The sequence below is a fragment of the Protopterus annectens genome, chromosome 10.part0 (genome assembly GCF_019279795.1).
Source record: "Protopterus annectens isolate FY-2018-M chromosome 10.part0, PAN1.0, whole genome shotgun sequence".
Lineage (NCBI taxonomy): Eukaryota > Metazoa > Chordata > Ceratodontiformes > Protopteridae > Protopterus > Protopterus annectens.
The window spans coordinates 981,110,837-981,134,287 of NC_056744.1; the positions used below are offsets into that span (position 1 = coordinate 981,110,837).

At 41.3% G+C, this 23,451-nt stretch overlaps 1 protein-coding gene across 1 annotated transcript in view; it reads right to left on the reverse strand.

Moving 5' to 3' along the window:
* CEP350 (centrosomal protein 350) overlaps positions 1-23,451 on the reverse strand; it is a 3,609,946-nt gene that overhangs the window by 2,248,172 nt on the left and 1,338,323 nt on the right. The window contains exon 10 of the mRNA XM_044085746.1: positions 2,911-3,920. Coding sequence (XP_043941681.1) covers positions 2,911-3,920 — 1,010 coding nt within the window. The remainder of the gene's footprint in view (positions 1-2,910; positions 3,921-23,451) is intronic.

Sequence of the window (23,451 nt, forward strand, 5' to 3'; positions counted from 1 at the left end):
AACCTCCTTTCCAATACTCAGCATGGTTTCCAACCAAACCATAGCACCACCACTGCCTTACTCTCCTTTACTAACACTATCCTTCAATATAAAAACAATGGCTCTCTCTCCTCTGCTACTTTCCTAGACCTATCTAAAGCATTTGACATCGTCCCACACAAACAACTCATCTCTGTCCTCAATAACTTATCCTTCTCTCAATCAGTCACCAACTGGTTGCCTGTCTAACCACCAACAATCCGTTGTATGGCAGAATGACATATCTCCCCAACTACCTGTCTCTACAGGGGTTCCCCAAGGATCCATCCTTGGACCCCTACTCTTCTCTATTTTCACCAATAATCTAGCCTCTGCTACCAAACATGGCACACTCATACAATATGCAGATGACTCAATCATCATCTGCTCAGCCCAGTCCCTACCCAAACTGCAAAAAGTCACAATGGAAGCCTTTTCCTCTGCTGAAACCTGGTTATCCAATGCCCAATTAATACTCAACCCAAATAAAACTAAACTACTACTCTTCCAACCCACCAAACATACTCAAAACAACTCTCACTTTAACATCACAGCAAAAGACAACACCACTATACACCCAACAGAACACACCAAATTGCTAGGAGTGGAAACAGACAAACTAAAATTTGACATTCACATATCCATGACCATAAAAAAATTCCACAAAAAACTAGCAGCAATATACAGAAATAATCTACTTCTCACCAAACAGCAAAGATTTCAGTAGCAAATTCCCACCTTATCTCCACCCTACTTTATGCCTCTCCAATATATACCAACCTAATGCAATCTAAACAAGCTAGAGACCTGCTACAACAAAATTGCCAAATTCGCCACAGGGGCATCCTACCGTAGTCACCACGGCCTCTCACTTGTTGAACTGGGCTGGGTTGAACGCCCTCACCTCCTTCAATGGTATCAACTCACACTCGCCCACAAACTAGTAAACCATCCACTAAATGTCCCATCCCTCCAGAATCTACTCCAACCCTATCGCACCACCAGACCACTTAGATTCAGCAACAAAAATCACTTGCAGGTCACTAAAGCCAATAACTCTGCTGGAGAAGCACTATTCTCTTGCGCCATAGCCAAATTATGGAACTCCCTCCCACCCACAATTACCTCCGTACCATCATGCACCCACTTCAAAACTTTACTAAAAGCACACCTAAAAACATGCTGGCTATGCCCTTGCAACTCCCACTCTGATATCACCCACCACCTTTCTTTCCACCCCACTAACTACCTTGATTATAGCAATCTCAGATGCTCATAAGCCTAACTACTTAATATACAGTACGAACTTCTTATTGTAACAATTGTTAATGTCGGTTATGTACTTCGCAGCTGATAAAGATTCTAGTAGTCTACTGATGTACTATGTTCTTCATCTGTAACTATGTGTGTAATTGTTAATAGCTATGTTTATCAAATTGTTAATTGCTATGTAAAATCCAATGTAACTACTGTCTGTATATTTTAACTGTGGAGCTTTTCTCCCCGGGCCTCCGCTGAAAATTGACCTACGTCCAGTCGGACACTCCCGGTCAACAAATGTAAATAAAATAAATAAATTAAATAAATAAATAATAATTACTGAAGATGGAAAAGGGAAAAAGGGGAATTACCAACTATTGTAATCGGAGAACTACATATTCGTACAACAGTAAAGATTAAGAAAAGAAAGAACACTATAATACAAGAAAGTTACTAAGTTTTAGGAGACTTTAAAGTAAAACTGTGACTCATCTTTGAAATCCCGAGAGCTAGGCTAACCACGTCTTACACAAAAAGCGACAAACGAAATCTGGGGGAGCTTTGGGTTGATGCATTATGGGTAAGGGAGGAGCTTGACAGCTTTTTGGTTATCACAAGCTTTAGTAACGGCAGAGTCGGATATGAACCCATCAACTGAGGACAGAATGAAACTGACATCAGATTAGTTTTTCGCTAAACTGCAAATGTAACAGATTGGCAATTACAAAACTGATTCACAATTATTTACACATGCTAATCCAGCATAATTACAACTGGAATCCTAAATGAAGTAAAGGCCTCCTGACTGCACACAGATATTAATGCTGCAAATATGACTGGGACAGTTTATACTTCCACATTTTTTTTTTTTTTGGAAATAGTGATAAATGAACTCTTTTGTGCAAAAATAAGAGTTACTTTTGTGGTTTTAAACATTACCCTTACTCACGGGTCTGTTCAGTGCACCACCCGTTAAGTGAGTCCTCTTGTTACTTTTCACCTTGTAGCCTCACCTCTCATTCCTATACATATCTGTCATATCTCTTCTGCATGCACTCTTCTTCTAAGGTATATACATCAAAGCCTTTCCTTGCGTGACTGCTGAACCTGGCCTTCTGTTTGCTCTGCCACACTTCTGACAGGAATCAACCCCTCTTTTATTCCTTAAGACACAGCCTTATGAAATGGGCTTGATATTCCAACTGCAGTTTCACCGAAGATTTCAAAAGTGGCATTAGCGAATCAGGTTTACTTGTTCCATATTGACACCTACACCCAGAATTCAACTGACTGTGAAATTACAAGTTTTTTTTTTTTTTTTTTTTTTACATGGCAACAAACATGACTTCTACTCAACATATAAACATCTCATACTTTCTTAAATCTTAGTCAAGGGACAGTGCTTTGAGCTGGTAATTACAAGTAGAGTTGTTTAGAAGAATTTAGATAAAAGCTTAACAAAGACGCAGCAGTCCACTTACCTAAAGCATACAGTTTTACTCATCACATATACTAGGTTAACTTAAACAAGGAGAACAGTGTGTGAAGTTTTGAATACGGAAAGTGCTAGCTGACATACTTGAAAAGCATTTCAGCTATTTCATAAGTGCATTAGCAAAGCAAAATTCTTACCCTTCTGGAGCACTTGATAATTTTTTGTAAATATGTTGATTACACTGTAAGGGCTTCCCTTAGTCAACTCTTCCCATGGTGCTTTGCTCTGAAGTGAAGAATGAGAAGGAAAGGGAGAGTACTTTTCTGACTGTTTCTGAAACTCATTTATGGGTTTAAATGTATTAGACTCCTCTGCACAGAACTCCTTAATTTTAAGACATTCAGGCACTTTTACAGGATTGCTCATGACATGTACCCTATCATCCTCAGAAAGACTTTCTTCACTCAAAAGTGGGCCTTCACTGATAGAACCAGAACTGGAGTCTTGGGACTTGAAATTAACTACTTTCTCATAAAGCTTGTCATGCTGTTGAACAGGAACATCCAAAGTGGGTAAAGGTGTCTTGTCAGGCTCCACTTCTCGACCTTCTACTCCAGACATTCTAGGTACAAGTGATTTCATATGCTCAGTCTCATTTTTAAACTCATGAACACTGCCTACTCCGGGAAACACATCATCACAAGACTGTGCAACATGAACCCCCAACATTTTACGAATCTTAGCAGAGAAGACGTCTTCCTCATCATGGACTGGAGGGCTCAGTGGTTTTGCCCACTTGACACTGTCGACAAATGTATGGAGTACATCATGCTCTGAGCTGAGGAATGCTCCACAGTGGACTCCAGCACCTGCTAATTTCTTGGCTTCACTTTCTATCCGATTAGACAGGGATGCCGCAGTGGCTTTCAGAGCCTCAATGCGATCTAGCTGGTTTCTGTACTGATTTGTATTCTTCATTAAACCCTGCTGTGACATGGAGTGCTGAGACTGCAATGGCAGCTGCCTTCCAACTCCTTTCTCCCAAGCTACAACTGCAGGCTTACATTCAGCAGAGTCTTTACCTTTTTTCAGATTTAACTCTGAGCAGTGATTTGCCCTTGCCATATCAGAGGGTTGTTTTTGCATACTAACACCTGCAGGACTCAGTCGATCAGGCTGCATCCAGGTCAACTCCATAAGGTCGTTTCTGAAACAAAAATAATATTTCTTTAATACCTACAGACTATTATAGCATCAGAAACACTGAATCAGTTTCAACTAAATCACATTATGAACAGGACTCTTGCAAAAAAAAAAAAAAAAAAAAAAAAAAAAAATTGAAGAAAGGACTACTAAAAAGCATGATTCACAGAACACAAAATTTTACAAAAGAACTACGTTGCAATCTACTACCACTGAAAACACAGAACACAGCTCTAAAGAATAGAGTCCTACTCAAAAAGTAAAAGCCTTTTGATTAGAGTCTCGCTAACACATATGGTGTATACAGCTTTAAATGTCATTGAGACAGCAACAGGAAACTGCATATCCCATGGTACATTTTTTTGAGCACTTAGTGTGGACTAGTGAACAAATAGGAGAAGATGCACATCCTCAGTCTCTGTATTGTTTAGTCACCAACAGCTAATTAATGGAGGAGAAAAATGCTTATCCTCAGCCTCAGTGCCGTTTATCCACTAACCAGAGAGTACATGTCGATGTGTGAAAAAGTATAAAAAGTGAAGAAATACATTCGCTTTCAAGAATTCAGATGTTCAGAAGTATAGTAGCAAAATTCTTCATGAAAACATGCCCAGCAGCAACCACCTGATCTTTTACAGAGAACTTCAGCAAGAAAGTACAAGCACTATTTTCTTAAATACGCTTTTATCTTCACTGTGAAATAATTAGCTGAGAAGACTGAAAAATTGCACAATGTGCTATACTTCTGCATGTTTCTGACAAAGTCTTAACAGTATTAGAAAATCATTCAAAGATTCAGAGAAACTTTATTGTCATTTAGGAAACACAAGTACTGCCTAAACAAAATCAAGTGTCAGCTCTTTTACAGGTAAAAAAAACCTACACAAAGGCAATACATGATAGATATTAAAAAAAAACAATAACTATTATAAACAGTAAAAGTCTAGGTAGTGGATGCTTGTACACTATTTATATACACTGGACACCACTGAATACTAGGTGATTAACATTTTAAAAGAAAAGTACACTATACACAGATGTGAGATTGGGTGATACTGCACATAAGGAAGTGATTGGAACTGCACTTGAATGACCACATATTAATTTTAGTATGCAATAAATAGAATTACTGTATGAAAAAAAGGAAAAGAATGGGAGCGTAATAATCTATTACAGTTTTGATGCATCAAGATTTATGTCTATATTAAGTCTTATTGCAGCAGGATAAAAACTGTTCATGAATCGGGAGGTCCTGCAGTGGACACTCCGTAACCTTCTACTAGATGCAACTTCAGTGAAACAACCATATGCTGGATGAGAAGTGTCACTCAGTATTTTGCGGGACCCTCTTTTTACATCTCATTTCAAAAAGCTCCTGTAAGGTAGGAAGATTAGTGACCAAAATCTTTTCTGCTGTTCTTATTATTCTTTGCAGTTTCTTCCTTTTAGCCATTGCGCTGTTACCGAACCATACAGTGCAGTTGCTGGTGATAATGCTCTCGATGGCTCCTCTTTAGAAGGTATTTAGAGCATTCATAGAGAGCTTTGCTTTTTTAAGCCTTCTTAGGAAGTGTAATCTCTGGTGGGCCTTTTAAATTAGCTGGCCTGTGTTCGTACTCCAAGAAAGATCCTCTGATGTGTGTACACCCCAGGAACGTAGTAGTCTGCACTCTCTCCACTTTGTCACAGTTGATCTTGAGGGACAGGTGCGTGACTGAGCTTTTTCTGAAGTCAATACTGATTTCTTCTGTTTTAGTGACATTCAGATCCAAATTGTTGTCACTGCACCATTCAATCAGGGAGGTGACCTCATTCCTATACCCACTCTGGTCATCATCACTTATGAAATCCCACCACTGTGGTGTCATCTGCAAATTTGATGACGTGGTTGTTGCTAGCTTTCGCACAGCGGTCATGGGTAAGGATTGTGAACAGTAGAGAACTCTGCACACAGTCCTGGGGTACTCTGGTGTTTATTGTAATACTCCCTGAAGTGTTGCTACCAGTAGAGATCCTTTGTGGTCTTCCAGTTAGGAAATTGATGATCCAGTTGCACAGCCCTTTACTTATGCCAAGGTTGATTGGCTTTTCTATAAGTTGCATAGGAATCACCGTGTTGAAAGCCAAGCTGAAATCTATGAACAGCAGCCTGGCATAGTTGTTCTCTTCAAGATGTTCCAATGTGAGGTGAAGTGCCACCGAAATGGCATCAGCAGTTGATCTATTTGCCAGGTAGGCAAACTGCAGAGGGGTCAAAGGATTGGGGTAATACAGTAGTCAAATGCCTTTTAACCAGTCTTTCAAAGTATTTCATTACAGCTGATGTAAAAGCACCAACCTGTAATCATTTAGGCAGGTGGGGTTGGCCTTTTTGAGCAGAGTGACTACTTTGGGATCATGTGCTATGATCGAAGTAAAGCTTGGTTTTCCTACAAAAGACTGCTTGCATAAATACTTACGCATGCAAACAATCTTTTGTGAAACTGCAAAGTTGCTTTTTAAAATAATTATTTTTTAAAAAAGACCTGGCAAAACACTCTCTAGATGCAACTGTGTAATGAATGTACTTAATGTAGGAGCTCAGGAGGCACAATGTGCTGGGCAGGTATTAATTATACCACTGCGTGAAAAAACATCCATTGCGATTAATTAGAATGTCTAAAAATATGACCATCAACCTGTTAAATTAACAAGTTTAGCAAAAACACCAAGTAAGTGGTAGTAAGATCTGCTGCCAAACTGACAACAGGTTGGCAATTCAACAGACAGTCTAATTAACCCTAACAACTCTGCAAATAATAATGTAATTACATCCTGCAGGCATGGTGTACTTAATAATGGACATCAACAGACACTGACGGTACATTTCTGCAGGGTACTGATCAAACCCGAACTATCAAGAGCCAAGGCTCCCAGGGAGAAGGACAGCTCCATAGAGGTCAGAGCCCACACCAGAACAGAGGACCCAGCTCAGGCATCTCAGGTCTGGGGCTATGTCTGTTCCGAAGATACAGAGCTGAGCTAGTCTGGGACACTGTCAAAGTCAAAGAAAGACATATCCCGTACTCTGACGACAGTCCACTCGGGACAGCCAGGCCCTGCAACTCTAAAACCGAGAAGCAGATCGGAGGAGGGTGCATTATCTATTTGCCAGGTAGGCAAACTGCAGTGGGGTCAAAGGATTGGGGTAATACAGTAGTCAAATGCCTTTTAACCAGTCTATCAAAGCATTTTATTACAGCTGATGTAAGAGTACCAACCTGTAATCATTTAGGCAGGTGGGGTTGGCCTTTTTGAGCAGAGGGACTACTTTGGGATCATGTGCTATGATCGAAGTAAAGAGTACAGTTTTGTGCCTACCATAAATGTAGCTGTTCGAGTGTATACACTACTGCAGTCATTACACTTGGGTTATCCTGCCATCAGGCGGTCCCCGCAGTCGGCCCGACTTCCAAAGTCTTGGTCCGGTGTCGGTTGCTGTCGCTTCTTCCCTGACGTCAGTGCGCCAGGGGTATATAAGATGCAGCCGACGCCATTTTCTTCAGTTTTTCTTGCCCCAGATGTCAGGTGCCCCCAAAAAGGTAGGTAATGTAAATTGCTAATAAAATATACATAAGAAAAGCAAACAAATACTTTCTGTTACCAGCAAATACTCCCCATAGGTAGCAAAGGGTAGAATACTAGGGTAAGTATCAACAAGTAAGAGGAGAAGGAGGGAGGGTAACCTAGACTGCAGCAGTGTATACACTCGAACATCTACATTTATGGTAGGTACAAAACTGTACTATGTTCATCGTGTTACACTGCTGCAGTCATTACACTTGGGTAGAATCCCAAAGCTGAGGTAGGGTGGCTGGTTCTATAAGGCATTAGGGGTGGCTATAAGGCCCTGCAGAACTGCAGTGGCAAAGCCAGCTCTGGATTTAGAGTAAAGAGGCAGATGATAATGCTTGGTGAAGGTATGCACAGAACTCCAAGTTGCTGCTTCCAAAATGTCCTTGGTAGGTACTCCTCTGAGGTAGGCAGTTGAAGTGGCTGTTGCCCTGGTGGAATGAGACCTAATGCTGTTAGGTATAGTTTTCTCATGGTGTGTATAGCAGAAACGTATACAATGCCCTATCCATTTTGAAATGGTCTGTTTTGAAATGGCTTTTCCCTGTGTTCCTGCAGCATATGCTACAAATAATTGTTCAGTTTTCCTGAAAGCTTTTGTTTTGTCCAAGTAGAAGCGTAACTGCCTGTGTATGTCCAAGGAATGCAGTAGTCCCTCCCCTTTGTTCTGTGGATTTGGATAAAAAGTTGGCAAGTGAATAATTTGGTTTAGAGCCACACTTGATACCACCTTTGGCATAAAAGTAGAGTTTGTTCTTAAATACACCCTGTCTTGGTAAAAATGATAAAAGGTTCCACTGCCGTTAGTGCCTGTAATTCTGGAATCTTCGAGCTGAGATTATTGCCAGGAGCAGAGCAGTTTTCCAAGAGACATATTTTAAGTCTGCTGAGTTAGCTGGCTCAAAAGGAGGTAAAGTTAATTTTTCCAAGACGAAGCTGAGGTCCCAAGTTGGAGTTGGTGCTCTACGGGGCGGTCTTGCTGTTTTTAGCCCCTCTGAGGTACTGTTTTAGCAAAGGATGAGAAAAAGTTGGTGGATCTGTGTTGCAATGAGCAGAGATGGCAGAGGCATGGATCTTAATGGATGAAAAGGAGAGGCCCTTGTCCAGCATCTCAGTCAAGTATTGTAGTATCTGAGGAATGTTTGGGACAAGAGGGTCAAGGCAGTGAGCCTGGTTCCAGGCACAGAATCTCTTCTATTTATCCGAATAGGCTTTCCTGGTGCTAGGCCTTCTGGCCTCCATAATGACATGCATAACAGCTTTGGAGAGAGGCATTGTTTGCTTGACTAAGGAATCTGCCATGCAGCCAGGTTTAAAGTCTTGAGCTGGCTGTGAAGTATGTGATTGTTTTGCTGAGTCAGAATTTGTGAGATTTGAGGCAAAATCCATGGTGGTCCTTGTGCTAAGTTCTTTAAGATTGGGTACCAGTGCTGGCGTGGCCAGTCTGGGGCAATCGGGATCATCTTCGGCCTTTCTTGTATGGCTTTTATGAGTACCTTTGAAAGGAGAGGTATTGGTGGGAAAGCGTATACTTGTAGGTTTTTCCAGCTGAATGAGAGGGCATCCACCTTCCATGCTTGTGGGTGTTAAATCCTTGTGCAGAATTTCTGTAGCTGGCAATTCACTGGGGATGCGAACAGATCTATGTCCGGACTCCACCATTTATGGGTTATCATCCTGAACATTTGTGGATGAAATTTCCACTCGTGCGGATCCATGATGTTTCTGCTTAAGTCATCTGCCAGTGTGTTTTTCTCAACTGGCAGGAATTGTGCTTGCAGATGAACTTGATAGGTTATAGCTGTGTTCCACAAGGTCATGGCTTGTCTGCAGAGGGGATATGAATGAGTGCCCCGTTGCTTGTTTATGTACCACATAACTGTGGCATTGTCTGTCTTTAGTAGTAGTTGTCCTGGATGCAGAAGGTCCTTGAAAGCTATAAGGGCATTTTGTACAGCTAGCATCTCTTTTTGATTGATGTGAAGATGCCTTTGTTCTGCAGGCCACTTGCCCTGAACACATTTTCCTGCCATGTGTGCTCCCCAGGCGTAATCCGAAGCATCTGTTGTCAGTGTTTGCCTGGCTGTGGGTTGAGTGAAAGGCTGTCTCTTGTTGAGGTGACAGGCTTGAGCCCACCATTAAAACTCCTGTTGAAGGCAAGGAATAAGTGGTATTACTGTTTCCAAACTGTGACAGTGTTGAGACCAGACACTCTTTAGGTACCATTGTAGTTTCCTCATATGCAGTCTGGCATATGGAATTAGTAGTATGCAAGATGTCATGTAACCCAAGGCCTGCAGAATTTTTCTTGCAGGGAGTTGGGTTTTTGTTGCCATTATTTGGAAATATTGAGTCAATTGTCCTTGCTCGTCTGGTGTGAGATATGCCATCTGGGCCATTGTATTTAAGCTGGCACCCAGGAATATTATCTCTTGTGAGGGCACTAGTTTTGATTTATTTTTGTTTACTGTGTACCCTAGACAAATCAGCAGTCTTTTTACAAATGCCAGATGCTTTAGAAGAATATCTTTGCTCTCTGCTTGAATAAGGCAGTCATCCAAGAATGGGTACATTTGAATTCCTTTTTGTCAGCAAAATGCAATTACTGGTGCCAGGCATTTTCCAAAGACCCTGGGCACAGTAGATAAGCCAAAGGGCAGTGCAGAGAATTGGTAATGCATTGAACCTGCTAAGAATCTGAGGTATCTTCTGCAATTTTGTCTGATAGGGACATGCAGGTATGCCTCCTTGAGGTCCAAAGTTACGAGCCAAGCTTTCTTGCCCAGCATGGGAAGAAGCTGCTGCAGTGTCAACATTTTGAATTTTGGAACGTCCAGGTAAGTATTTGGAGAAGAAAGATCCAGAATGGGCCTCCAGGCTTTGTCCTTTCTGGGAACCAGAAAGAGTCTTGAGTAAAATCCTTGTCCTTGCTCCTGTGTTGGTACCTTCTGAATAGCTCTCGTGTCCATGAGTAATGTAATTTGTCTTTGAGCCTCTGCCCATTGATTTGGTGGCAGATTTGGCATTCCTTTTAACCTTGGCAGAGTGTGAAAGTGGAACCTGTAACCTTGAGACACAATATTGAGAACCCATTTGTCTTTGGTGATCATTTGCCAATTGTGACTGAAAAGTGCCAGTTTTCCCCCCAAGGGGGCTGCCAAGAGAGAGATGTTTGGCAGCTGTAGTGGGAAGTCATTGGGGCTGTTTTTTATAAGGTTGAGGCCTGTCTTCCCCTTCTTTCTGGGTTGAAGCACCCCATTGTCGAGGCCTGTAAGTACCTTGTGGTTGACCTCTGCCTCTTGGACGTCTGTATTTGCCTCTTTGAGGTCTGTCTGAAACTGGAAAGGACCAATTCTTTGTTGGCCAATTTCTGCTAAATCGAGGAGGCTGAACCTGTAAGAAATCCTTCACTGTTTGCATAGATTTTGCTTTATCCTCCACTTTCTTTAATACCTCTTCTGCCTTAACTCCAAATAAAACATCCTGCTGCAAAGGTGCATCTAATAATTTTGCTTTAACATGATCTGGTAAAGTCTGCTCTTTTAACCAAGCATGTCTTCTAATGACAGACCCTGTAACTGCTGCTCTACAGGAGGCCTCTAAGGAATCAAAACCACATTGCAAAGTATGTTTTCCCACTTGTTCAGCTGCATGCAATAAATCCTGCATTTCCTTATAATTAGGAAGATCTGAATTTGGAAGCATTTTTTGTTTCAACTGAGACATCAAACATTGCTGGTATTTAAAAGCATGTGAAACTGGCAACTTAAGGCTCTCATTGCTAAAGTTGTAGATGTATACACTTTCTTCCCTCATCTGTCTAATGCTCTGGAATCTCTGTCAGAGGGGACTGGATTTTTTGCTGTAGAGGCCTTTACCCCTTTCGGACCCTGGGAAATAGTTTCAGGGTCAGCAACAGGGCTTTTATAAAGGAATTTGTGAGAGTCAGGGACTCTGTAGTATCTGTCTGGTTTAACTGGAGCAGGGGGTAAAGAATCAGGATTTAAACTGGATTCAGAATAATCATCATCCACAATATCTAACACTGGCGGAATAGCAAGGGGTCTGTGTTGAGGTAATAAAAGAAAATCTCTTGAGCCTTTTCTTGGATTCTGAGTAATCCTGGCCCTCCCAATGGAAATGCTCCCACATGGTATGTAAGGTTTCCCCAAAGGAGTAGTTCTCTGGTGGAGAGGCTGAAGGAATAGATTCCTCAGCATCAGAATCCTCATAAGGGGGTCAAGAGTATCCTTGGTCTGAGGATGAATCTAAGGAGATGGACACCTGGTCGGATGAGTCATAGTCTGCATCCTGTCTAGGCTTTTTATCAGGGGGAGGGTGGGACCCCCTGATCAGAGTAATTAGGTCTTCGGCCATTTTGAGCATCTGTTTCTTAGGCATGGAGGCCTGTCCTGGTGAATGCTGAAGTTGTTTCTTTGTTTTAGGTTTAACAGAAGATTTAATGGTTAACTGAGTAGGCCTGAAAACACCCTCTGAAGCTGCGGGTTGTTCGGCTACACCAGAGCCCTCTGAAGGGTTAGTCTCGGTAGGCCGCAAGTCTGGTGTATCCGAAGGCCCAGCCATCTTCACATGGGAGTCAGAGGTGGCCTGTGGTTCCAAAGAAGCGGTCGTCAGAGGCTGCGTAGGTGCCTCGCTGAAAACCGGAGAACCGGCGACTGGCCTAGAAGAGGCCTCGTCGTCAGTTTTGGGCCTCGGATGCCTGTCCTTGTCTTTGCACTTTTTGTTTAACCCGGTCGTCAGTAGTTCAGACGGCATGGTGTAATTTAATTTTCTGCCAAAATAATGTCGGGCAAAATCAAACCGACATTTAATAGTGCGCTTGTTAAACCTAACACAAAACAGACAACCTGTGACATCGTGGTCTGGGCCTAGGCATGGGATACAATAGGAATGGAAATACTTATGAGGTATTTGCTTCCCACAAGAAATAGTAGTAAAAAAGTATGTTGGGCTAACAAAAAGATGTCTGAAGGATAGAATATATGGTCACCTGTATGATATACAGAGAAAAAATGAACAAAATGCTCTGGCAAAACATATAATAGAGCACCCTTCACACAAGTTTTGTTTTAGAGATAGTTACAATCAACAAAAGAGGTGGCGATAATACCATACATTTGAATAATAAAGAATTAAAATGGATCCTAAGACTAGGTGCCCACATATTTCCTGGTATAAATAGCTATATCTCTATAAAACCTGTTCTGGAAACTAGATGAGTTTCTCACACATTATATTGTATATTATTTTGACTCACACACACTTTTTTCAGTAGAGCACGCATTTATCCATACAGAGCAATACATATTTTTATACATATTTTACTTATATTGGAGCTATTCACTAGTTCAATATTATCATATTTTTCAGTCATATAGTTATTTATTATTACATTTATAATTATATTTATTCATTATTATGTATAGTTTTACTTGGTTCTTATGCATTCACATCTCATGCATTCATTTTATTTATTTATTGATTCATTTATTTATTTATGCATATAATGCGGTAATATAGATTACATAACAGTTTTTTACTTATAACATTAAAAACATACATATTTTAAAAATGTACATATACATTTAATATTCATGTTAATTAGGTATTATTTATTTATTTATTTAATATTTAATATATTAACTATTTAACATACTACACATTTATGCATAATATTTGATTTACTGTAATTGTGTGTTTTTATTAGTTTTAGTTTCATTTAATGATTGTTGACTGTTCCCATACTTTCTATACACAATTTTATATTTTATATTTACCATCATCAATGGGTATTTATAACTGGCAAACAAGTTATGTACCAGTTTCTCATTTTTGTTCCTTTCCCTCCTTCCCCCTCTCCCCTCCCTTTTTTCCTTTTCATTCACCAATATCCAGTCACCCAGTTATTCCTCTGCCTTTCTCTTTCCTCCACCCCCCCTCCTGTTCCCCCTTCTTTTTACTCTCTTCCATTATGGGTATTCATAAAATTGATTTTTTATATTACATACATTATTGTGTTTTAATCATAAGACCATATTTATATAAAATTTTTAGTTCTTCAGTTGGCAGTGTTTTTTGAATGAAATACTTAACATCTAACATTAGTTTAGATGACATTTTGTCGCTGGCTATACGAATTGAAAACATGATGTCTTAGTTTAATTTTAAAACTGAATGTGAACCAAGCTTAGTTGAATCTAATTGAATGTATTTTATTTAATTTAATTAATTAACCAATTATGGTTATTAACTTTGGCGCCTTTTTTGACACATTTAGTATATAAGCAGAAGTTTTTAGTGATTTTATATTGTCTGATGAAGCGTAGTAGGTGCTACGCGAAAGCGCTCACTTCAATAAACTTTCTTTTTTGGATTACTATTGGATCATTTCTGGAGTTTGTACCGGACTGTTTTATGCTGGTTCCAATTGGACTTATTACTGAGACCTTGAAGTATTTCGTGGTGAGAGAACCTGGTATCTACTACCTTCCCACAAGAAATACAATTATTAACTTTTACTGACATCGGTCTGAGGCAAGAAAAGTTTCTAGCGGGTACTTAGCTTTGTAGAAGACTTTGGTTCTGGATTCGGAATGAAAATCTCAGGAGTCGGCCGACCGGCACTTGAGAACTGCTTTTGCATCGGGCACTGCGCGGCAAGAAAGACTGAAGAAAATGGAGTCGGCTGCATCTTATATACCCGTGGTGCACTGACGTTAGGGAAGAAGCGACAGCAACCGACGCCGGACCAAGACTTTGGAACTCGGGCCGACTGCGAGACCACCTGACGGCAGGATAACCCAAGTGTAATGACTGCAAAAGTTTAACACGATGAACATCTTGGTTTTCCTACAAAAGACTGCTTGCATAAATATTTACGCATGCAAACAATCTTTTGTGAAACTGCAAAGTTGCTTTTTAAAAGAATTATTTTTTAAAAAAGACCTGGCAAAACACTCTCCAGATGTAACTGTGTAATGAATGTACTTAATGTAACAGCTCAGGAGGCACAATGTGCTGGGCAGGTATTAATTATACCACTGCGTGAAAAAACATCAATTACGATTAATTAGAATGTCTAAAAATATGACCATCAACCTGTTAAATTAACAAGTTTAGCAAAAACACCAAGTGTTAGTAAGATCTGCTGCCAAACTGACAACAGGTTGGCAATTCAATAGACAGTCTAAATAACCCTAACAACTGTGCAAATAATAATGTAATTACATCCTGCAGGCATGGTGTACTTAATACTGAACATCAACAGACACTGACAGTACATTTCTGCAGGGTACTGGTCAAACCCGAACTATCAAGAGCCAAGGCTCCCAGGGAGAGGGACAGCTCCATAGAGGTCGGAGCCCACACCAGAACAGAGGACCCAGCTCAGGCATCTCAGGTCTGGAGCCATCTCTGTTCCGAAGGTACAGAACTGAGCTAGTCTGGGACACTGCCAAAGTCGAAGAAAGACATATCCTGTACTCTGACGACAGTCCACTCGGGACAGCCAGGCCCTGCAACTTTAAAACCGAGAAGCAGATTGGAGGAGGAGGCCACATTATCGGGGTTGGTATTCTCACGGATCCAGCATGTGTTGGAGAACCCAAAATCCCCAGTTATATCCTGGCTTTGAGAAAACTCCGAATCATCTTATCCATATTGGAGTGGGACGGCAGAGAGGATCTAGAGGAGACCAAGGAATGTGTGGACCTGATCAGAGACAAATTGGTCTGAACGGTAGGGAGAGGGGAGGGAGATTTACTCTGATACGGAGTATGGCTCCAGTACCTCCAATCTGGGTCTGACCTGAAGAAGTCTACTCTGGAGAAGAACTGAGGATCCCAACTACATACATGGGATTTGACAGACTACTCGGACCTGAGAGATGGAGACCCTACACAGCAGTAGTCTTCGCTGGCTTTGGCTCTAATGGATCACCAGGCCTCTCGGTTCCAGCAGAATCGGGAACAAGAGTGATGTGAACAAGATGAATCCGAAGTCATGGTCCCCAGGGTAGTTGAGGGGGAACGCTTCTTAGGGATAGGCGTCTGAGATCCAGAGGATGGAAGAAGACCACTTAAGATCAGCCTGCATTGTTGATCAGCAAGGGCTCCGGGACTGAAGACTGAGCAGATATTGCACAGAACCGCCAAGTGCCCCAGCCCAAGACAATACACACACACCTCTTGTTGGCATCTGAGTGGGGAATCTTATGCCCACAACAGACGCACCTTTTAAAACCAAAGGGTTTGTCAGACATGCTGAAAAACAGCACACAAGCACATACAGGACTCACACACACACACACACACACACACTAACTCTATACTAGTAACTTAAAATAAACAAATTATAAATACGGTGAAAGTTTTTGTAAAGGGAGACAGCTACCAGCTAAAAGTTACAGAATACACCTAAAATACTCTGAAAGTAAGGAAAAAGCTCAGAATACAAAAGTAGTAAATTAAAACCACTTATCTGAAATGGAATCGCATCTGTGATGGAAGGCTGCAAACGAGATCTGGGGGTTGAAGAGGGGTGAGGCATTATAGGAGAGGGAGGAGTTTGAGGCTTGGATCGTATGTCTGGAAAAAATAGCCTAGTCGGATCAGAGGATCCATTCATGATGCATAATTTAAACTTTAAAAAACTGTTTTTCCACAAAATGGTGTTTACATGCATAAAGATGTATACGAATGGTATTGTACTGAAAAACAAATCTACAAAATTAATTTTCTATGTAACCGTTAACTTAATTTGCTTAAAGAAGAGATGAACATAAAAGCAGCAAGACGGAAATTTGGAAATTGTGGGCCCAAGAAGAAATACCATTAATTCTCTGTTTGTTCTTTACAAGGACACAAGGTCTTGCAGAGACTACTTCTGTTATCAAATAGTACAATACAACTGAGCCCAAGGTTGTACATTTGGTGAGTTACATGAGACAGACTAGTTTATGCTATATGAAATAATGAAACAAGGGACAGCCTTTTAAGAGAAACAGACATGACCTTAACAAAATCTGTGAATGTGTGCATGGCAAGTGAAATTATTAGTACACAAATTAGTGCTTATGAGCTATTTCCTGTAATTATTTTTCTCCAGTTCCCTACTTTGCAGCTCACAGCAATCCACTTAACCAAACAGTACTCTTGGAATGAGTCTGGGAAAGCTCCATGGAGATCAGTAATCTGATACAAACAAAATGAAAATAAATAAATAAATAAATAATGTGAAAGACCATCAGGACAGAATGTACGGGAACAATAACAGTAACAGAGATGAGAGAAAGCCATGAAGTACAGAAAAACTCATTCAACTGAAATTTAAGCCTCTTGTACTAGGTATGGCTGTGTTCATATCTGGAAGTTTTGTCATACATTTAATAAGTTTTGAAAAGCGTGTGCTACAAATGGATATTTTGCAAAAATGTGTAAAAGGAAATAAGTAGGTGAGATTCCTATTTACACCAGGAGTATCTTGATGTCTCATGTGGCAGGGCATCACCACGACTGAAGGGAGAAAGGTTCTAAGCTCCTGAAGCTGGACTGGACGCCTGAGTACACGACAAAAAGAAGTCCTTGTAATCAGGACTACTGCAAAAGTTAATTAAATAATACACAGCCAACTGTGTTGAAAAGAATATATGTAGTAAACAGAAAAACAACTTACCCATTACCACTTTGAAAAAAGAGAACAAGGAGAAGTCTGAAACCCCTCTGAGGTACAGGCAAGAAGTGCAAGTCAGACTGCTAAGTAAGAAATACCAAGAACTAATAACCAAATGCTGAATTTTAAACTACATGCTTTTTTAATTTCTCCAAGTCGTTTGGATTTTTAATACCATGATGTGAATGGACCCCATTCCTAAGGCAAAGTACGATTAAAGTTCATAGGCCTTGGGGCCTATATAAGCCTAGCCAAAAAAATTCCCTGGCCCCTGTCAAACAGTGCCGCAGAAGTGATCCCTGGGGTGAATTTTCCCATCCAGTCGTCAAAGTTTTTCTTAAAGAAGACCAATGAGTAGCTTGGCTGGACATGAATGAAGTAGTTTGTTCCAGCGTATGGGAAGTCTCTGGGACAGGAACCTATCCCTCCAGCATGTTCTGTTTATTGTGGTGACAAGGTTTAGGTCCCTGAAGCGTGTGGTTCGGAGAGATTGGGATTTTTTTTAAGTGTAGCACTTCCAACAGCTCTGGGTTTGACATAGCTTTGTATGTTAGGTAGAGATCACCTCTGAGTAGGCAATATGCGATGGAGTAGAGCTGGAGTTTTTTGAGATCGTCTGCATATGGCATCTGTTTGAGGCCAGTAATCCTCTTAGAGAGGTATTTCTGTGGCCTTTCCTATTGCTGTAGGTGTCTTGTGAAATACATGCCAAATGGGGCGTTGTACTCTATAATGGGTCTGATGAGGGAAGAGCAGAGAACAATGACCTCCTTTTTTCTTAGAGGAGAACCCTTTTGTGATGAGGTGTGCCATGTAGAAGGATTTCCTGACTACTGTGGCAATGTGGTTATCAAAGGAGAAACTACTGTCCACTTGTGTCCCGAGGTCTCATCACACTTTCAGTATTAGTGAGCTACCGCCTATGTGGTAGTTCATGGGTACTGAGTTTTTCCCAAAGGGGATGACAATGCACTTCTTGGCATTGAGCCTGAGGTCATGACTTTGATATCAAGCATCTGTCTCTGAGGCCCTTTTGTAGAATGTCTACATCATTAGGTGATACTATTATGGCTCCCAGTTTGCAGTCATCTGCAAACTTTGTTAACCAAAGACCTTCTGTGTTGGCCGGCGCTTCAGAGAAGTAGATGCCGAACAGGAGAGGGGCGTAGGACCAAACCCTGTGGTACTCCACTCGTCACTGGTCTGAAGACAAACTTGGACTTGGCTACTTTTACTGTGTGGTTCTGTCAGGGAGCCAGTTGGCCACCCATCTTGTGACATAGGAATTTATGCCCAGTTTAGTGAGTTTATCTATAATTCCAGAGTGGGGGATGGTATTGAAAGCCCTGGCGAGGCAAGATAGGCTGTGTGCACTACGTTGCCCGCATCTACGGCTCTAGTGACTGCTTCAAAGAAGTCAATCAAGTTTAGTAGACATGATCTACATTTTACAAACCCAAACTGAGTGGGGTCCAGGGTATGGAGGTTACCTATGTCTTTGTTTATAAGCTCCAAGAAGATATGTTCCATGGCCTTGCAGACCAGGCTCGCCAGGTTAATGGGGCAGTAGTTTCCGAGGTCCGTGGTGGCACCCCCTTTGTGGAGTGGGATAACGTCACAGTGCACCATTCAGCAGGCACATAGCCTGAGGTGAGGCTATGATTGAACATGGTACTTAGGTGGGGTGCCAGATCATTCTGTAGTTCATGCAGTACGCAGCCTGGGATGTTGTCTGGTCCCAGGGATGCTGTGTTCTTGGCTTTGGAGAGTGCGGTCCTTACTTGTTCATCCATAATTACAGGGGCTTTGCATTCTTCTGGTATTAAGATGGGCCTTTTGGAGGTTGAGAGGGGGGTAAAGTTAGCACTGAATCTGCCAGGATGTTGGCAAGATCGGTTGGTTCTGTACATTTAGTGCCATTGTGCTGTAGCTCAGAGCAGATCTGGGTGTTGTCACTGAGATTCTTGATATAGCTGTAGAATGCTTTGTGGTTGTCTTTGGAATCAGTGGCCATTTTATTTTCAAAACTGGCTTTGGAGGATTTTATGAGGGATCTCATCTTCTTGCTGAGGCTGACCAAGGAGTTCCTCCAATCTTGGGATTTTACTTTTTTTTTTTTTTTTTTTTTTTTTGCAACAGCTTCTTCCTTCTGTTGTACAGTTTGTTTATGGTAGGCGGCCACCAGATTGGCTTCATTTTTTTGGAGGATAACATCTTGGTTCTGTTGGGGATGGCATGATCCATGTACTTGTGTGTGTGCTTATACAGTGCATTTGTGTAAGATTTATTAGCCGTACCTCTATTTTCCGTTTGCATGAGTATCGTGAAGTTTGCCACTTCTGTCTTAAGAAGCATGAAGTTGGCTTTGGAGTGGTTTTTGACGGTGGTTTCCTTAATGGGGGGTGGGTGTGGGATATGATGTCTAGGGTGATTAGCTTGTGGTTGGACCTGACCAGCGAGGAGTTGCCCTCTGGCGTGGAACACCAGTTACCCATATTGGTAATGACCAGGTCCAGGACATTGTCTATGGTGGGGGTGTGGACAAGCTGATCCAAGGCATTGGAATTTATGAATTCCAGAAAACATTAAGAGAATGAGTTGGTACATGAGTAGTTTCCCAGTTGATGGTGGAGTAGTTGAAATCGCCCATAATTAAGGTGTTGGGTTGTACCTTAATATTTTCCAGTATCTTAAGAAATGAAGAGTGGGAATCCTGGGGCATGGTGGGGGATCTGTAACAAGCTACAACCTGTATTGCAGTCGTGCCCAGTGTTAGTTGCACATAATTTCAGATGCATTATGTTGAGCAACTAGCCTGGAGGTGTGGATATCCTTATTGAATATGGATATGCCTCCGCCTTTAGTGTTTCGGTCCAAGTTAGGTGGCCGAAAGGTGTGGTACGAATTATAGCCTGGTAAATAAGGGGTGCTCTCTGGAGCCTTCAACCAGGTCTCTGTCACTGCACAGATGTCGATGTTGTCCATTTTAAGGAGTGCCTCGAGTGAGTGCATTTTGAGGGTTAGACTTCTTGCACTGAGTAGCAATTACCATCAGAGTTAGCTTGCTTATACCTGCTACAGTGGTGAATTTAGCATTTGAACCTTGCCTAAAAAGGCACTATAGGGGTGGCAAGAGACTTAGCCAGTATCCGTCACCCCAGGGGCAACAGGTGCAGGCCATCTCTGGCAAAGCATCGTGGTCTGTCGACCATGTCGTCCCAGGCAGACAGATACTGGATCCCCTTAGAATGACATCAAAATAAGTCAATCATTTTGTCCTTCTACTGTGGTATCATTCTGGGTGATGGCAGGATGCTTCTCAGGGCTAGGGTCATACCTGCCTGGGCTACAAGATCCGACAGCACTTCCATGTCTCTTTTCATGTAGCCCAGGGAGGTACATCTCAGGTCATTCACACCAACATGGACAATGACAAGAGTCGTATTTGTACTAGTTGTGCAGTGACCTGAGTGCATGCATCATGTGGCGGATCTTGGCACTAGACAGGCAGCTGACAGTAACTTTCTCCTTGTTTAGCCTGGTGAGTGGGACATCAATGTGCCTGACTACAGAGTCACCTATGACTAGTATGTTGAGTACACTGTTTTGCCCTATGGGCTGAGGTAGAGTGGCACACTGATTTTGTGGGCTGTGTGTCATTTGGGTAGTGTTGTGGGGTGGTGGTTGTCTGTGTTTCAGCTTGGGAGGTCTCTGTTGCTTGGGCAAATTTTTATTGAGAGCCTCCGTGAATGTGGGTGTGTGCTTTGTGTTTCTATTCTATGCATTGGTTTTGGTAGTGTGGGTTTTGAAGGACTATGTGTTGAGTGTGGTGTGGTGCAGGTGTTAACCTTCTCCTCTTGACCTTCTAGTCCAGTTTTGGCTGGAGAGAGCTTGACTTGCAGTATGGCTATATATGTACATCTCTCAACAGGTTGTAGTGTTGTGTGGTAGGAGGAAACGGTCGTCAGTGTACTAGGCAATTGCTACATTGTCCCAAGATGCCCAGATTCATCAGGTGGACAGGAGAAAACACCTGGAGCTGACCCATGGACATGCCTGGATAGGTGCTTATTAATAACGGTTTTCCTCTTGACAAGTGAGGAAAGTCAAGTGCTGTAGTAATTTATAGTTTTAGTGCTTACGAGTTCTGAGCAAGTGCTGAGCACAAGGAAACCGTTTTGAGTGCTGAAACTAAAAAAACGGGATAGTTCCAGCTAAAACTAGCTAGTTTTAGCACCAATCCCAAGAAGAGAAGCAAGCCACGCCCTGTTTGATTATCCACAGTCTTGTCCCAGACGATGCAAGGGTCTGCAGGCTTGAAGCCTTTTTCTGGTAGATGCCTCGAATAGCAACCAGACCAATCAGATATGTTAAGCACAGACGCACGCCCTCCAACCAGAAAGAGTCAGGAATCAATGCACTCTGCTCTTACTCTCACCAGGATCAGTATATAAGCACAGATTCTAAGCTGTTACCTATAAAGTAGTTATTAAGCTTTCTAGTGATCAGCAGTTTCCAGGAAATAATGTAACTGCACTCCTTCTCTCACCAGGTGAAAACAGAAGCACTAATCCCAAGATGACTACTGAGAGGCAGTATGTGGGCTCTACAATAACTGGTGGTTTTGCAATAGATGCTTAAAGGTAAGATGAAAAAATGGTTTATCCTAAACACTGCAGTGTGCGCTAGAGGAGTTGGATGTGAAAGTAGGTAACTTAACTTTTACCTGTCAAAAAGTTAAGTTTTAGTGGAGAGTCACTATTTTTAAAACAGCAAAATATATTGAAAGGGGGTGGTCACTTTTGTTTTCTGGTACTATGGAATACAGTAGGATGGCCAATACATTTAAATAGTTGAAGGGGAGTGATTTCACAAAATGACAATTTTGTGCTTACTCACACCAGCCAGGAAAAGCAGAGAGGAAAAGAGATATATGGTCAAACATAAGGGCCAGGCAACTAGAAAGACAGTGGTGTTTAATAACACAACAGTAACCGGGTGGAAAAAATTTCTGTCCGACTCACAACAGACAGAGCTGTGTGTCTTTTCAAATTTTAGTATGCAGTTAAAAGCCGAATAGAAGTAAAACACAGTGTAAAGAAAACAAATCAAAGTCTACAAAATAGAAAAAAGCAATAAAGTAATACAAAACACAACAAATAAAAAGCAAACTAACCTTTCCCTCACAGCAAACTGTAGCAGAATCTGGGTGAGCCTTTCCAGTAAAGCTCTGAAATATTTTATTTTACCCCTTAAATAGAAGGTTTAGTTCCTAACTCCACCCCCTCAGTTCACAGATGATTAACCTTAGCTGACCTGTGTAACTTGTGCGTGACTCCTTAATTGACCTCTTCTAATTTCTGTCCGATTCACAAGAGACAGAGCTGTGGTGTATTTTCAAGTTTAGTATGCAGTTAAAAGCATAATACAAATAAAACAGTGTAAAGAAGAAAAATCACAGTATACAAAATAGAAAAAGGCAATAAAGTAATACAAAACACAACAAATAAAAAGCAAACTAACCTTTCCCTCAGCAAACTGTAGCAGAATCTGAGTGAGCCTTTCCAGTAAAGCTCTGAAATATTTTATTTTACCCCTTAAATAGAAGGTTTAGTGCCTAGCTCCACCCCCTCGTCTCACAGACGATTAACCTTAGCTGACCTGTGTAACTTGTGTATGACTCCTTAGCTGACCTCTAATTTCTGTCTGGCTCACAAGAGACACAGCTGTGGTCTCTTTTCAAGTTTTAGTATTCAGTTAAAAGCAGAATGCAAATAGAACACAGTGTGAAGAAAACAAATCACAGTATACAAAATAGAAAAATACAATAAAGTAATATAAAACACAACAAATAAAAAGCAAACTAACCTTTCCCTCACAGCAAACTGCAGCAAAATCTGGGTGAGCCTTTCCAGTAAATTAGTTCTATTTCAATCTTTGATGTCAGCCAGGAGTGCTCTTCGCAGCACCTGCAATGCGCCCAGTAATGACTTTTTCTGCAATTCATACTGGGTAATCTAGCTAAATAGGATTTTAGATTCTTTTTTGTAAGACCTGTTGTTCCCACTACTATTGGAACTGTCAGGGTATCTTTCTTCCACATTGCTCTTGTTTCTGCCTGCAAATCCTGATATTTTATGACTTTGTCTCTCTCTGTACGCAGAGTACTGTAGTCACTGGGTGTGGCGATTTCAATGATCAATGCTACTTTTGTCTTCTTTTCTTGGACCACT